We start from the raw sequence: 12,683 nt of genomic DNA, 5'->3' as shown, positions 1-12,683 counted from the left end.
CTATGTACTGTAGGGGCAGTGTAGAGGCAGCAGGGATTGTAGAAAGTTTTTGGAGACCAGTCTGCACTTATCCACATCTGTACGGTGTGTCATTGCGACTGCACAGCGACGAGCCAGCCTGTCAAAGCAGCAGGCGACAGATAAGTCCCAATTTAGAAGTTGTCATGGAAACCTGCAAAACTAAATGGACACACAGGAAATGCCTGAGCTGATCTGATGTGACTATTTATTATTGATGTTACTATAATGTTAGCGCTCATCTCAGAACATAGGAACCCTACCCGAGTGTCGACCATGTTTGTAGTTCACATCCAGCACAGACGATAGCTGCATACAGCCTGAGCTCCCCGGTGTCGCCCTCTAGAGGTCTCCTCCAGTAGCGTGCAACGTGCACTGCCAACTATGTGTGAACAAATACGTTCATGGACTCTGCTGGTTGTGCACGCCGACACAAGGTTAAAACAGTGAACGCGGCCCCGGCTTAAAGGTCTTACCACTGACTGAACGAAGGCTGCTTTGTCTACAGGCACTTGATTGTCCTCGCCCATATTACAGAAGATATTACTCATTCTCATGCTCATTCAACAAGCAAATGTTGATCCAGTTGGTGATCCAGCTTGTAGGCAAAAAAAAAAAAAAAATCCTCAGTGTCTCACTTTGCTCATTTTGTGTGTTACCATACAAAACCCAACACACACACACACACACACACACACACACACACACACACACACACACACACACACACACACACACACACAAACACACACACAGGCTCATCAGTTTACACAACACAAGCAGCTCCTACACTCCACAATCTCACACAAGAAGCGTGGACACACCGCCGCCACCGCCGCCACCACCACCTCCTGCCATGGCTCTCTGTTTATTTGTTGCTGCATCCTGTCCCTTCTGTTTGTTGTCTTGTTGTTGTGTGTGCTTGACTCCCTCTCCGTGTTTCTTCCTCTCCATCCTTTTTTCTCTCTCCACCACTTCCTCCCACCGTTTTTCTCACTTCTCTTTTGGCTCTCCCAACGCTCCATGTATCTACCTCCCACCTCCCCCCATGACTAAGTATCTGTGCTCTCTCTTTCCTGCTCCATCACCCCTCTTCATTTTGTTTTTTTTGGTTCCTCTCTCACTCTGTCTCTCTTTCTTCCCTCCTCCCTTGCTGCCCCCCCCCCCCTTAGCATTCGGAAGAGAACTTCAATCCCAACTGTTCGTTCTGGAGCTACTCCAAGCGCACCATGACGGGATTCTGGTCGACGCAGGATTGCCGTCTCCTGGCGACCAATCGCACGCACACCAGCTGCTCCTGCACGCACCTCACCAGCTTCGCGGTGCTCATGGCCCACGTGGAGGTCAAGGTAGGCGTTTTGTTCTGCTTTCCCCCTGCCAGAGCGAGGAGTGCTGGGCATGATCAAAGGATTCGGCCTGGCAAGGGCGGACGACGTTTTCTAAAAAAGAAAATGTGGACGGCAGGAAGAGAGGCCGACCACAACATCTGGAAAAAAGATCTGAAATCTCCGGACTCTCTTGCAGTGAATAATCACACTTGGCAGGGAGAATTTTTACAATTGATTCGTCAGGCCAGATGATGACATCGGGGTTGACAAAATGCATTTTCAAATATCTGTGATGGGAGTCTTTGGATGTTTTTAATTCACCATAGAATCTTACATGAGAGATAAAAAGCTGCCGGCCCTCTTTTGTGACTCTTCAGAAAGTGAAGGTGGCTCATTTATGTTGATATCCTTGAGCCACTGTCTGCAGTGGATAAAAGCCTCATTGTCCCCCACTATGTGTGTGTGGGATAAGTACTTTTTGTCTCCTCTCTTTTGTTTCGTTAAGACTTAGTTTCTCCTCACAAATCAGCTCTTGTAACTCTAGATATTGTGTGACACCCAGCCTCTCCCTCTGGGCCAGAGATTGTGTGTTACTTCCAAAGGGGTCATGGTCAGAGCTAGTTTGCCAGCTCTTTGTGAACACAGTGTGTGTGTGTGTGGGGGTTTGAGCAGTAGATCCATCACAGCAGTGCTGTGTTGAACATTGCTCTGGCTGCCAGGTTGCAGGACACTGATGGATAGAGCCAGCGCACCTGTGCAACACGGCGTAACGCTGTGGCCCTGAACGCGACACACAGCCCCCGACGTGTCTTGTCCTTATAGTGTGTATGTCCCATGTTGCAATAGCATGACTCATGACTCGTGTTTTTCCCACAATCAGAGGGTATAAACAAAGCTAAATATAGCCCTATCTTTTCTTTCCACTTTCCACAGAAGGCAGACAGCATGCACGACCTGCTCCTCGATGTAATCACATGGGTGGGGATCCTGCTGTCGCTGGTCTGCCTCCTTATCTGCATCTTCACCTTCTGCTTCTTCCGCGGACTGCAGAGTGACCGCAACACCATCCACAAGAACCTCTGTATCAGCCTCTTCATCGCTGAGTCACTCTTCCTGGTTGGGATCAACAGGGCCGATCAGCCGGTAAGAAGGGCGGGGGGGGGGGGGGGTGTTGCTTTCTGTGTGTGTGTGTGTGTGTGTGGTGGAAAATACATATATCACATGTGCTTGCATGGTCTTTGTGCCATGAGGGACACGTAATGGACTGTCCATAACTGTGATTTGTATGCCTTCTTGCAGATACAGTACTGGCCAGGGGGGGATTGTGTTTTTTGGGGTTGTCCTTTTGGTTCTCAAAAATGCGATATCTCAGCAAAGCACTGTGGGAATTTACTCAAATTAGACACAAACCTTCACCTGCACTTCAAGATTACCTGATGGGAATTTTGGCCGAACATCATGGTCACTGTTACAACACAAAACAGATGTATGGTCATAAGTAAGACAAAGCCACACACATTAAGATAATGTGCCAAAGTAATGACATTTTGAACATAAGAGAGGCAGACGCAGGCTGTGAGTCATTCATTTACATAAACAGAATAATAAAAAGCACAATTAAGAATCAGGTGGATGTGAGTTTCATGTGTTGTGTTGTGTGATGAAAGGATGTTTAGGGCCCTGAGAGGAAGAAACCCTGCAGGAGAAGAGAGTCTCTGTCAGATAGGAGAGGAGCATGGAACTTGTTGATTTCTGTCACAGTGATCAGCACTCTGTACTCCATCTACCTGCTGCATAACAAAAACAGAAGACATAACATATGCAAACAAACAAGGAGACAGTCACAATATCCCCGAAAAGGTCCACCGCACTTGTGCTATTTAAATGTCCTGTAAAAACACACACAGAGAGGGGTAGATTGGGATTTGGTGACGAAACGGGTGATTGTGTAAATCTGCCGTTCTGTCAGGCTGTATAAAACATGGATGTAGCATGAGTGATGTCACCCATTGGTTTCTGAAGAGGTGAGAAGTGGTGCACCCACCATATTAGAAATGCTTTCCCCACCTGACTTCAGCGTGCACCAATAAAGAAAACGGTTAAACAATCAGGTTGTAAACATGTTAAATTCTGCTGTAAAAATGGGATTTTTTTTTTACAGTGGTGTTCTTCTGGTGCTTTGGGAGGCTGCCTCTAGTGGACTGTTGAGGAACTGCAGTTGTTCTTTGCTCTTCCCCATTGGATTCAGTATTAACACCAGAGGTTGACGCGTGGTGTGAGGCATCCATGTTTTAGAGTATTCCTCTTCTGTGCAGCGACATCAGTATTTGATGTCTTTCTGTCCTGGCTGCAACTTTGACTTTTCTGAGCATAAGCTTACAAGGACTCTGCCTCTGCTTTCTGTTTCTCTCAATTAACTTACACAAAAATATAAATACAGCAGAACAGGAACTTTAACTTTAACAAAATCAAGTCAAATCAGTTTTACGTCTACATATCCATATATAACAAATCAGAGATTGGCCTCAGGGAGATCCACTGTCTGTATACATTAGAAAACTAATTCCACTTTTCTCTCTGGAAAGAGAGATACAGTGTTTTTTACTTTATTTTACAAAGTGACTGTCTGACAGAAGTTTCGAAACTAGGAGGCTGTTTTCCCATTTTTTTCATTCTGTCCTGGCAGAGGTTTGGCAAAAACAATACCACCGATCAGACTGCAGTGTTGGCAGAGCATGTTGTGAAATGTTTACTAACTTGCTGTCAGTGGTTGACCACATTCGCCGCTAGGTGAATTAAAAAAAAACCCTGCAGATTTGAAGCATGCAGCACTCCCAGGATAAATGGAAAACAGAAGTTTCTCTGGGTTGGATATATGTGTATTCAAACCAAGGTTAAAGGTTAGCACCAGTCACCTGCCAAATACAGGTGTTTTCTTTTGTAGTGACGGGTGAATTTTCTCAACTTACCAGTCACAGTGGCTGGTAAATAACAGTAAGGTTAGAGTGATTTCAATACGACAGCTTAATATGCTACAATATCCTTTGAGGACATGTGATTCTTACCAGCCTCAAAATAATCAACTAAAATATATATTTTCTCTGATTATGAGCGAGACAAAGAGCATGTCAGTATGTTCAAGTTGAAACCTTATTCGCTTCATAAAACAGACGATTGCTTGAATACTGTAAGCCTTGATTTGATATTATACGTCATTACATTATGCTGCAGGTTAAAAAAGAGTGGGAGGTAAAAAAAAAAAAAAAAAAAGAGTGACCGGATCCAAGCCAGCCTTGATTGTGCAACTTTATCTCATATATTGTGACATTTAGTTGTGTTGTTATTCTGCAAAAAACTCAGTTTTCCGTGACGTCATTCCTTTGATTAATCATGTTTCAGTTTGTAGATTAGGACGGATCGCCAACCCCGGCAGGAAAGGAGAACATAATGTAAAGCAATGAGGTTGTTATTCTGCTTAAATGGAAAGATAACCTAAATATAATAAATATGTAGAGTGCAAAGACCTCATTTGGTTGTTCTTTAGTCTGTTCCCAGTTGTAGCAGAAGTGATTAACAATACACAAAGTACTTATTACACTGGCGGGTTTATTGGCTGGATATTGTGTTCCAGCTCGTGCATTAGCTTTGTTTTTAGCCGAGGTTATATCTATGCTGCTCTTCAGCGTTCACTTGCCTTTGTTAGTCTTTCCCCGCCCTCAGGCTACAGTAGCTGCAGTCGATCACTTCTGCCAGGGAATCCCGGTGGTTGTGAGGAGGATGTTCGTAAAATAATCAAATGTTCACAAACAAAGCCCACGTGAGGCGGCATGCTGAATACGGGTTGAACCTGTGTGAAGAGCTGCTGCCATGTCGTTTTCAGACGAGACCCCGGTGTGCACACATCACTGACGGACTGAAAGATAAACCTGAATACATCCAGTCCTGTTTGGTTAACAATACTGTGCGGCCCCTGATCTGTGTGAGGCCGTTTATTTATAAAGCACAATTCAAACATGGAGAAACACACACTGTGCTTTTACATCTTAAAAAAACATAAATAACATGAACAGAATTTTAAGAAATACGACATCGAGCTAAAAGAAGACACTAAAACTCTGAGCATATTAAAACATCTTAAATGAGGCGATGACTCATCAGTAAGCTAGTGGGAGTGTAACAGTGTTATAGTGTTTTCAAAGTGATGTAGCTGTATCGACTGCAAATATTGATCATGGAGGAGTTTTGCAGACAGGTGTCGCTTGCTTTCTTGCTTTTTTTGGTTTGTCCCCTAGAAAAACGTATTGTTACTCAATTGCAATTAAAAAACTGGAACTCTGGATTCACAGTTCTGTGATGTAAACAGGAACAGAGGCGGGAAAACGTCACGTCGACGTTCAGTCCGGGGATCTTCCTATCGACTCATTTCCATGTTAATTCAGACAGCTTGTCTAAAGTGAGGAAAACACTCAGAACACATTTTATTTACCCTGGATCAACACAGGATTACAACGTTTTAGACAATGTTAAACTGGTCCAGCACCTCCAGCCATCGGTCCTTACACTCATGTCCACATGCTTGTACTGGTTACAAATCGCACCAGTGGTTACATGGAAATGCCAGTTTGACCTGACACAGCCTGCATATATAACTCTCCATTTTCTAGAGCAAAATCTGGCCAAACTGGGGCACCAATGGCCTAGTGTTTATATTGCACAGCCCATGTATGGAGGCTAAACCTCTCCTTGCAGATGTCATGGGTTAGAATCCGACATCGGCCCTTTGCCGCATGTCATCCCCCCTCTCTTCCCTCCCAACATTTCCTGTCTCTCTTCAGCTGTCCTATCCAATAAAGGCTACTCGCCATCCGTCCACTGCGCTGGTTTACATCCAGGAAGTAGAGCATTATGGCAGTAGCCATTCAGCTGGAGCTACAGCCCCATCTAGTGGCGGGCCGTTGCATTACAGCTTATACACAACATTTGACCGTCATTGTTGGCCTGAATTAATGCAAATATTCATAATTAGTTTAGTTTACTAGCAGGGGTTGACTATGTTTCACCGTAAAGTCATCTGATCCCTCATTCAGACCAAAGTGATGTGGATTATACTGTAGGTTACTGTGTCAGTCTGAATTGGCTGTATGTCATGTTTGCATCAGAATATCAAGCACTACTCAATGCTCGTGACTCCTCAGGGTCGGCTTTACATCAAATAAAAAAGAGTTCATAAATTCAGCATGCTCCACTTCTGTGCGGTTGTAGCATTTATTTATAATAGTGAAACCTCTCAAAGCTCCTCTTCTTTTATCAGCGATGCCCTCTTTAGAGTAGCAAGGTGATCTGTTCAAATTGACTCTTAACATGTGATCCTGAAAGTGGTCCTTCTCTCTCTCTGCAGTTCTGGAGGCTTGTGCACATAGGGCTAAAGAGAATTCACTAGTCAAACCCTAATTTGTCATTTTCTGTTTTTTTTTCTTTCTTTTACTCCCACTACACAAACCGGACCAGATTGGGACTTTCCTTCACGGTTAATGAGGCGTGACTTTTCGCTGCTCATGTGGAACTGTGCTCAGCTTTCTGCAGCCCACAACTGCAGAGCAAGAGGAGGAATAACAAAATGTGCAGCTAGCTGTGGAAGAAAAAAAAAAAAAGAAGACCTTACCTGACTCTATTGTGGGCAAAAAAACAAACACATTGGCGAGCTCCGAGCTCGAGCATTACCTTGTTAAACAACTCAAAGTAATGTGTGTGCCTTGTTCACGGGCTCCAGGGATTGGTTGAGCTTTGTTGCATGTAAATTACAATTCAGAAGCTGAAGGTTATACCGTAGGCTGTTTTACTCACAGTGAGTAGATCAAATGCACAATCCCTATTCCTGAAAAAAAAGTGAGACAATAAAACAAAATGTGATGATTTGCAAAACATTGAAACCACTTATTGAATTGAAAGTAGCAAAAAACTACAAATCAAATGCTGAAGGGGAGAAATGTCATGGATTTTGGGAAATGATGTGACAAATTTGAATTTGATGCCTGCAACACGTTGAGACAGAGTTATATTTACTGCTCTGTTGCATCATTTTTTTCTTTAAACAACACTTTTCAAATGTTCTGGGAGCTGAGGAGACTTAATTTGTGTAATTTTGAAAGTGGATTGTTCCACCGTTCCCGCTCGATGTAGGATATCAGCAGTTCAACAGTTCAGGGTCTTCCTTTGTCTAATTTAACCAAGCAGAGCAAGTTTCAGCACTACAGAGCCATGCTGCTGTTATTTGTCCAGAATGTGGTTTGGCATTGGAATCATTAATGCAGAGCAGTGTGAGGATCTGAGGGCCTGCAGATCACGGCCACCCAATAATATTGGTTTTTTAGCCTTGTCTGCTGCATTTAGAGATTTTCTTTTCTTCTAGACCTGATTAAATGTGAGCTGTTCCATTAGGTGTGTTTTTTTTAAGCATTCCACCACGTTTCCAGCCTCTTGTTCCTCCATCCCATCTTCTTTGAAACCTAATGAGCTGTGGATTAATTGGTAGAGTCTGTAGTCTCTGAACTGGAAGGTCGAGGGTTCGATCTCCAGCAGCAAGAAGATGCAAACAGGAACATATGGATTGAATACAGTTCCTTTAACTGGCATCAATTGATAATGTGTGTAATCATTGTCAATTTGGGGCGGCTGTGGCTCAGTTGGTGGAGTCAGTTGTCTCTCAACTGGAAGGTCGAGGGTTCGATCCCCAGCTCCTGCAGCCACATGTCCGATGTGTCCTTGGGCAAGACACTTAAGTTGTTCCCACTGCTTCATCTGCACTTATGAATGCGTAAGAATGGGATTAGTTACTTCTGAGGGTCACTTCACACAGCAGCCTCTACCATCAGTGTGTGAATGTGCTCACCTGTGACCTGCGGTGGAAAAGCGCTTTGAGTAGTCAGAAGACTAGAGGAGCGCTCTAAAAGCTCAAGTCCATTTTCCATTGTGTGCATCAAATTCAAAGTGTGCATATCATTTCCCAAAAACAGTCACAGGTTAAAAATTTAACGTTTTGTCTTTGCGCTATTTCCAATTCAATTTGAGTTTTCAGTGTTTTGCGAATCATCACATTTGGTATTTGTTTTAATTTTACCCAACGTCCCAACTCTTTGTGTATCAGGGGTTGTACAGTGATGTTTTAATATCGTCTTTCTACATGTGTTTTTCTTTCAGGTTAACAAAGCACAGCTGCAAATGTTCCATCGCGCTGAAAGAAACAGTTCTTCCCCCCCCGAGGTCGTGCAGCATGTTTTTTTTTAGAATCCTTCAGCTACAGTTTGTTGAAGCAGTTATTAAATACAATTGGGTTTTCTAAACAGCACAAAGCTCCTTTTTCCTAATCATGCACAGTGTCCTTTTTTTTTTTTTTCCAGCTCAAACATCAGGGTTGACATTGTCTGCATTTGAGTCACAGTCAGCGCTGCTCAATCCATATGGTCTGCATTCAATACGCCAATCATGGATTAGGACTTGGACAGAGGCACTTCCGCAAAAAGTCCCTGTGGGTCAAATATCTGTGATGAGACATTCTTCCTATAATTCCTCCGGGCAAGGTCGTCCAAATACAATCAGCATATATAGTGTAAGAAGCTTTGACGTGTGCACACTGCCATAGTATTGCTGTAGTATACAAAATAACAGATCTGGACGTTTTGAAAAGTCTTCGTCTCAGGTGGCCTGTGTTGTCTTTGAGCTGTTTGAATCGCTGCAGAGTGTGTGTCTTATTGGAGAGGGAGTGTTCAGGGCCGCATCCTTCATCTCCTCCTATAGTATTCAGCAAGCCTCAGAGCAGCGTCGTCTCATTCTCGCTGCATGAAGAGACAGCACCCGTGTGATTGGATGCAGTTTGACATTGAGGCTGGCTAATTTTCTGTTTTGTGCGTCTTTGTGTGGGAGGGATCACGTTTCTTTGTTTGAATGTGTGTGTGTGTGTGTGTGTGCCATTCTCCTGTTAATTACTGGTGACTATTTGTGACCTCCATTAACATCCTTAGCGTCACTTAGCTCGCTGCCGGTTAAGCCAGTAATTCCAGCAGGAAAAACTAAATGACTTTGCATAAGCAGCCATGTTTTTTGTTTTTTTTCCTTCTCCCTTCTTTACCTGTGTGTGCGCGCGTGTGTGTGTGTGTGTGTGTGTGTGTGTAAGCCACACTGTGTGATCATTAGAAATGCAAATGAGTGACTCCCTCGCCCCCTAAACTCATTGTCTGTCAGACATTAGGTAATTGTCTCTCGCTGCAAACCCCTCCATTATAAAAAAAAGGGAAAAAAAAGTCTGTTAGCTCTCCCATTCAGTGATTTAAGAGTGACTCTTTAGATTAGAACATCCCCATGAAGGACCACGTCTAATTCTTCGGTCGCCTTCTTTTCTTAAGCACCCCCTCTCTCTTCTTCACGTCCTACTGCCTAAATTGTTAATGCAGCTTTAGCTTTGATTACCCGCTCTTATGTCTCCACTGCTCTTCCTTTCTGCTGCTCAGTTTTTTTTTAGTTTTTACACGTTTAGAGGACTCTTTTCTAAGTATTTTATCATCCTCTGCCTCCCTCACTGGTTACTAAGCGAGGGAAATAAAACCCATTCACTCAGTTCCAGAGAAATTATAACCGCTGCTGGGAGCTGATGTAATACTTTTTTTTTTTTTTTTTAGATTTATTTTTGACCTTTTAATGCCTTTATTGGAGAGACAGGACAGTGGATAGAGTCGGAAATAGGGGAGAGAGAGAGAGAGAGAGAGAGAGAGAGAGAGAGAGAGAGAGAGAGGGGAATGGCATGCAGGAAAGGAAACACAGGTCGGATTTGAACCTGGTCCGCCCGCTTTGAGGACTACAGCCTCTGTACATGGGGCACACGCCCTAACCACTCAGCCATCGGCACCCGATTAAACAATTTACTTGATATTTGACAATAATTATTCCTAACTACGAGCTAACTTAAGTGTGCTAACATTAGCATGCTAACACAACAATGCAGGACACAGGCAATCGTCTCGAGCAAAGGACAATACAATACCGCCGCTTGCACCAAACTCCTTTATGCAATGTGAGAGAAGGGGGGGGTGGAGGTGTGTCGCTGGAGGTGAGTGGAGGCCTCTGCAGTTTGTTTTGGTTTCATGCTGGAGCTCAATGGCGACATCTACTGGATGAAACAGTCGCACGCTCTTCCTTTAACGTCTTCATTTCCCCTTCATGTAAATCTCTTTGAATGCCCTTCATGTTCCTAATGTTGTGATTTTAAAGTCTGTACAGCACCTTGAATTGCTCCATGTATAAATACACTCGCCTCTCTTTAGATTCAGCTCTCAAAACGTGTCTCTCAAAAACCGTATATTTAGAATCTAAAGTGATGCGACTCTCGGTTTTTCCTGTGCTTTTTAAAATGTGTCACACTTTATGTGTGCTTTGTCTCTTTCAGGAAAAAAAAAAAAGAAGCTGCTGAGTCATTTTTGCAGCAGTTTCACTTATAATTGCTCATCCTTAGCATTGGCGAAAAAAAATCATTTTGTATTTTCAAGTGATTCCAAGTAGTTCAACCTCCTATGTTCCTCCAGCCCCCTTCTTTCTCTCTCTCTCTCTCAGCCAGGTTTTAAAGGGCTCTGTTCCTTTGGTAGATGCTGCGGCAGCCACTTGTTAATACTTGTTATCTCTGAAGATAAATGTCGTTATTAAGAAGGTGCTAATATATCGCTATCCATAAATAATGTTGAGTTCTGTCAGCTCAAGTTGCCGTCATGATCAGTCCTAATTGTCAGGACCATCTGTTTCTATCTTTTTATGTCTTTTCGGCTAATGGCAGCACATTCTGTAATTCCTCATATTTTCTCCCCCCATGTGAATATGACAAACGACTACTTTCTGAGTCCGACTCATTCCCCTATCGCCTGCAGTGTTGGTGTCTTTTTTCCCACTCACTAACTCAGCAGTGCAAGTGTCCACCAGATTAAATATTTCCTCAGTGTCTGTCGTGTGTTACTGTATTTAAAAAAAAATAAAAAAAATCCTCTTCATCTTCTCTTCCCCTCAACAGATTGCCTGTGCCGTCTTTGCGGCCTTGCTCCATTTCTTCTTCTTGGCAGCGTTCACCTGGATGTTCCTGGAAGGCGTGCAGCTCTACATCATGCTGGTGGAGGTGTTTGAGAGCGAACACTCCAGGACTAAGTACTTCTACCTGGCGGGATACGGAGTGCCGGCTGTCATAGTGGCCGTCTCCGCCGCAGTGGACTACAGGAGCTACGGCACCGACCGAGTGTAAGGACGTATGGGTGGCAGAGAGAGAGATAGAGAGAGAGAGTGTTGTGGATGATGGGGCGAGGGAGGAAGGGGAGAGAGAGGCTTCGAGTGCCTGCTGTCATTTTGGCTGCGTCTGCCGCGGCGGACTCTACAAGCTGTGGCACTTCTGAAGCATCAATACAGAGAGGTTGAGAGGGGAGAGAGAGAGGCAGCGAAGAATTGAGAAGTAGGGGGACAAGCAGGGGGAGGACACACCACTGAGTGCCTGCGTGAGCACAGCGGCAACAATGTGTGAATATGGAAGGATTTAACTGGCAGGGTAGACGGGAAGGCGGTGCAGAGGGCAGCAGACTGAGCGAGGAGAGGAGTGATTTAAGTACGAGAACGAAGGGATGGAGGAATGGAGTGATGGAGTAGTCGGTCCATACTGGCTTCCCTGGAGGGAGAGCAGAGTAGTGCGTTGGAATGAGGGCATACATTAAGATCGTAACATATGCATGCGAGCTTGACGCGTGCAACTGGGGGGACAACGGGGTGAAACCAAGAAAAGGCAGCGGGTACCTCATTCATATGAAATACATGCATAATAATCCACCTAAAAAATGTACTGGAGTGAACTTAATAACAGTTCCACATGGCTGACTTGTCCACTCTAGTACATTTCTGCACCCTGAAAAGAAGCCAACTTTTTATTCATACAGTGCATATGCATATAATGTGCATAATGTTCACATAATGTCTGCGGTCGCTGCGCATGTCCGTGACCTGTCTTCTGCCTTGTGTTCATTGTATGAAATCACAATGACTATAGAGGACTCGAAGCAATACGCAGCGTGTGGAAAAATCTTCACTTTCTTATAAAATGAGCGGCTCCATATAGGGAATGCAAAAATGACGGGGGACACTATAGGGCTGCTAAATGATTCACAGGCTCAAGAGGTCATGTTGTTTAGCAACGTTTAATTGTCAGTTCACACCAGTCCTTATGCTGCTAAGATCAATATTTCATTGTGGGATTATCATTAAAACATGAGATAGTGAATGCCAAGCTCTGGATGAACGATCACATTGCGCAACATTAGCTTG

The 12,683-nt window shown here is 44.0% G+C and overlaps 1 protein-coding gene across 1 annotated transcript in view; it reads left to right on the top strand.

The window, feature by feature from the left end:
* Positions 1 to 12,683, top strand: part of adgrl3.1 (adhesion G protein-coupled receptor L3.1) — a 170,052-nt gene that overhangs the window by 134,109 nt on the left and 23,260 nt on the right. Inside the window, exons 15-17 of the mRNA XM_065959108.1 lie at positions 1,191 to 1,367; positions 2,280 to 2,489; positions 11,395 to 11,615. Of these exons, the coding sequence (XP_065815180.1) occupies positions 1,191 to 1,367; positions 2,280 to 2,489; positions 11,395 to 11,615 (608 nt within the window). The remainder of the gene's footprint in view (positions 1 to 1,190; positions 1,368 to 2,279; positions 2,490 to 11,394; positions 11,616 to 12,683) is intronic.

Source organism: Labrus bergylta, chromosome 1 (genome assembly GCF_963930695.1).
Source record: "Labrus bergylta chromosome 1, fLabBer1.1, whole genome shotgun sequence".
Taxonomy (NCBI): domain Eukaryota; kingdom Metazoa; phylum Chordata; class Actinopteri; order Labriformes; family Labridae; genus Labrus; species Labrus bergylta.
The sequence above is the reverse complement of the archived record's forward strand: the minus strand, read 5'-3'. Positions and strand labels throughout refer to the sequence as shown.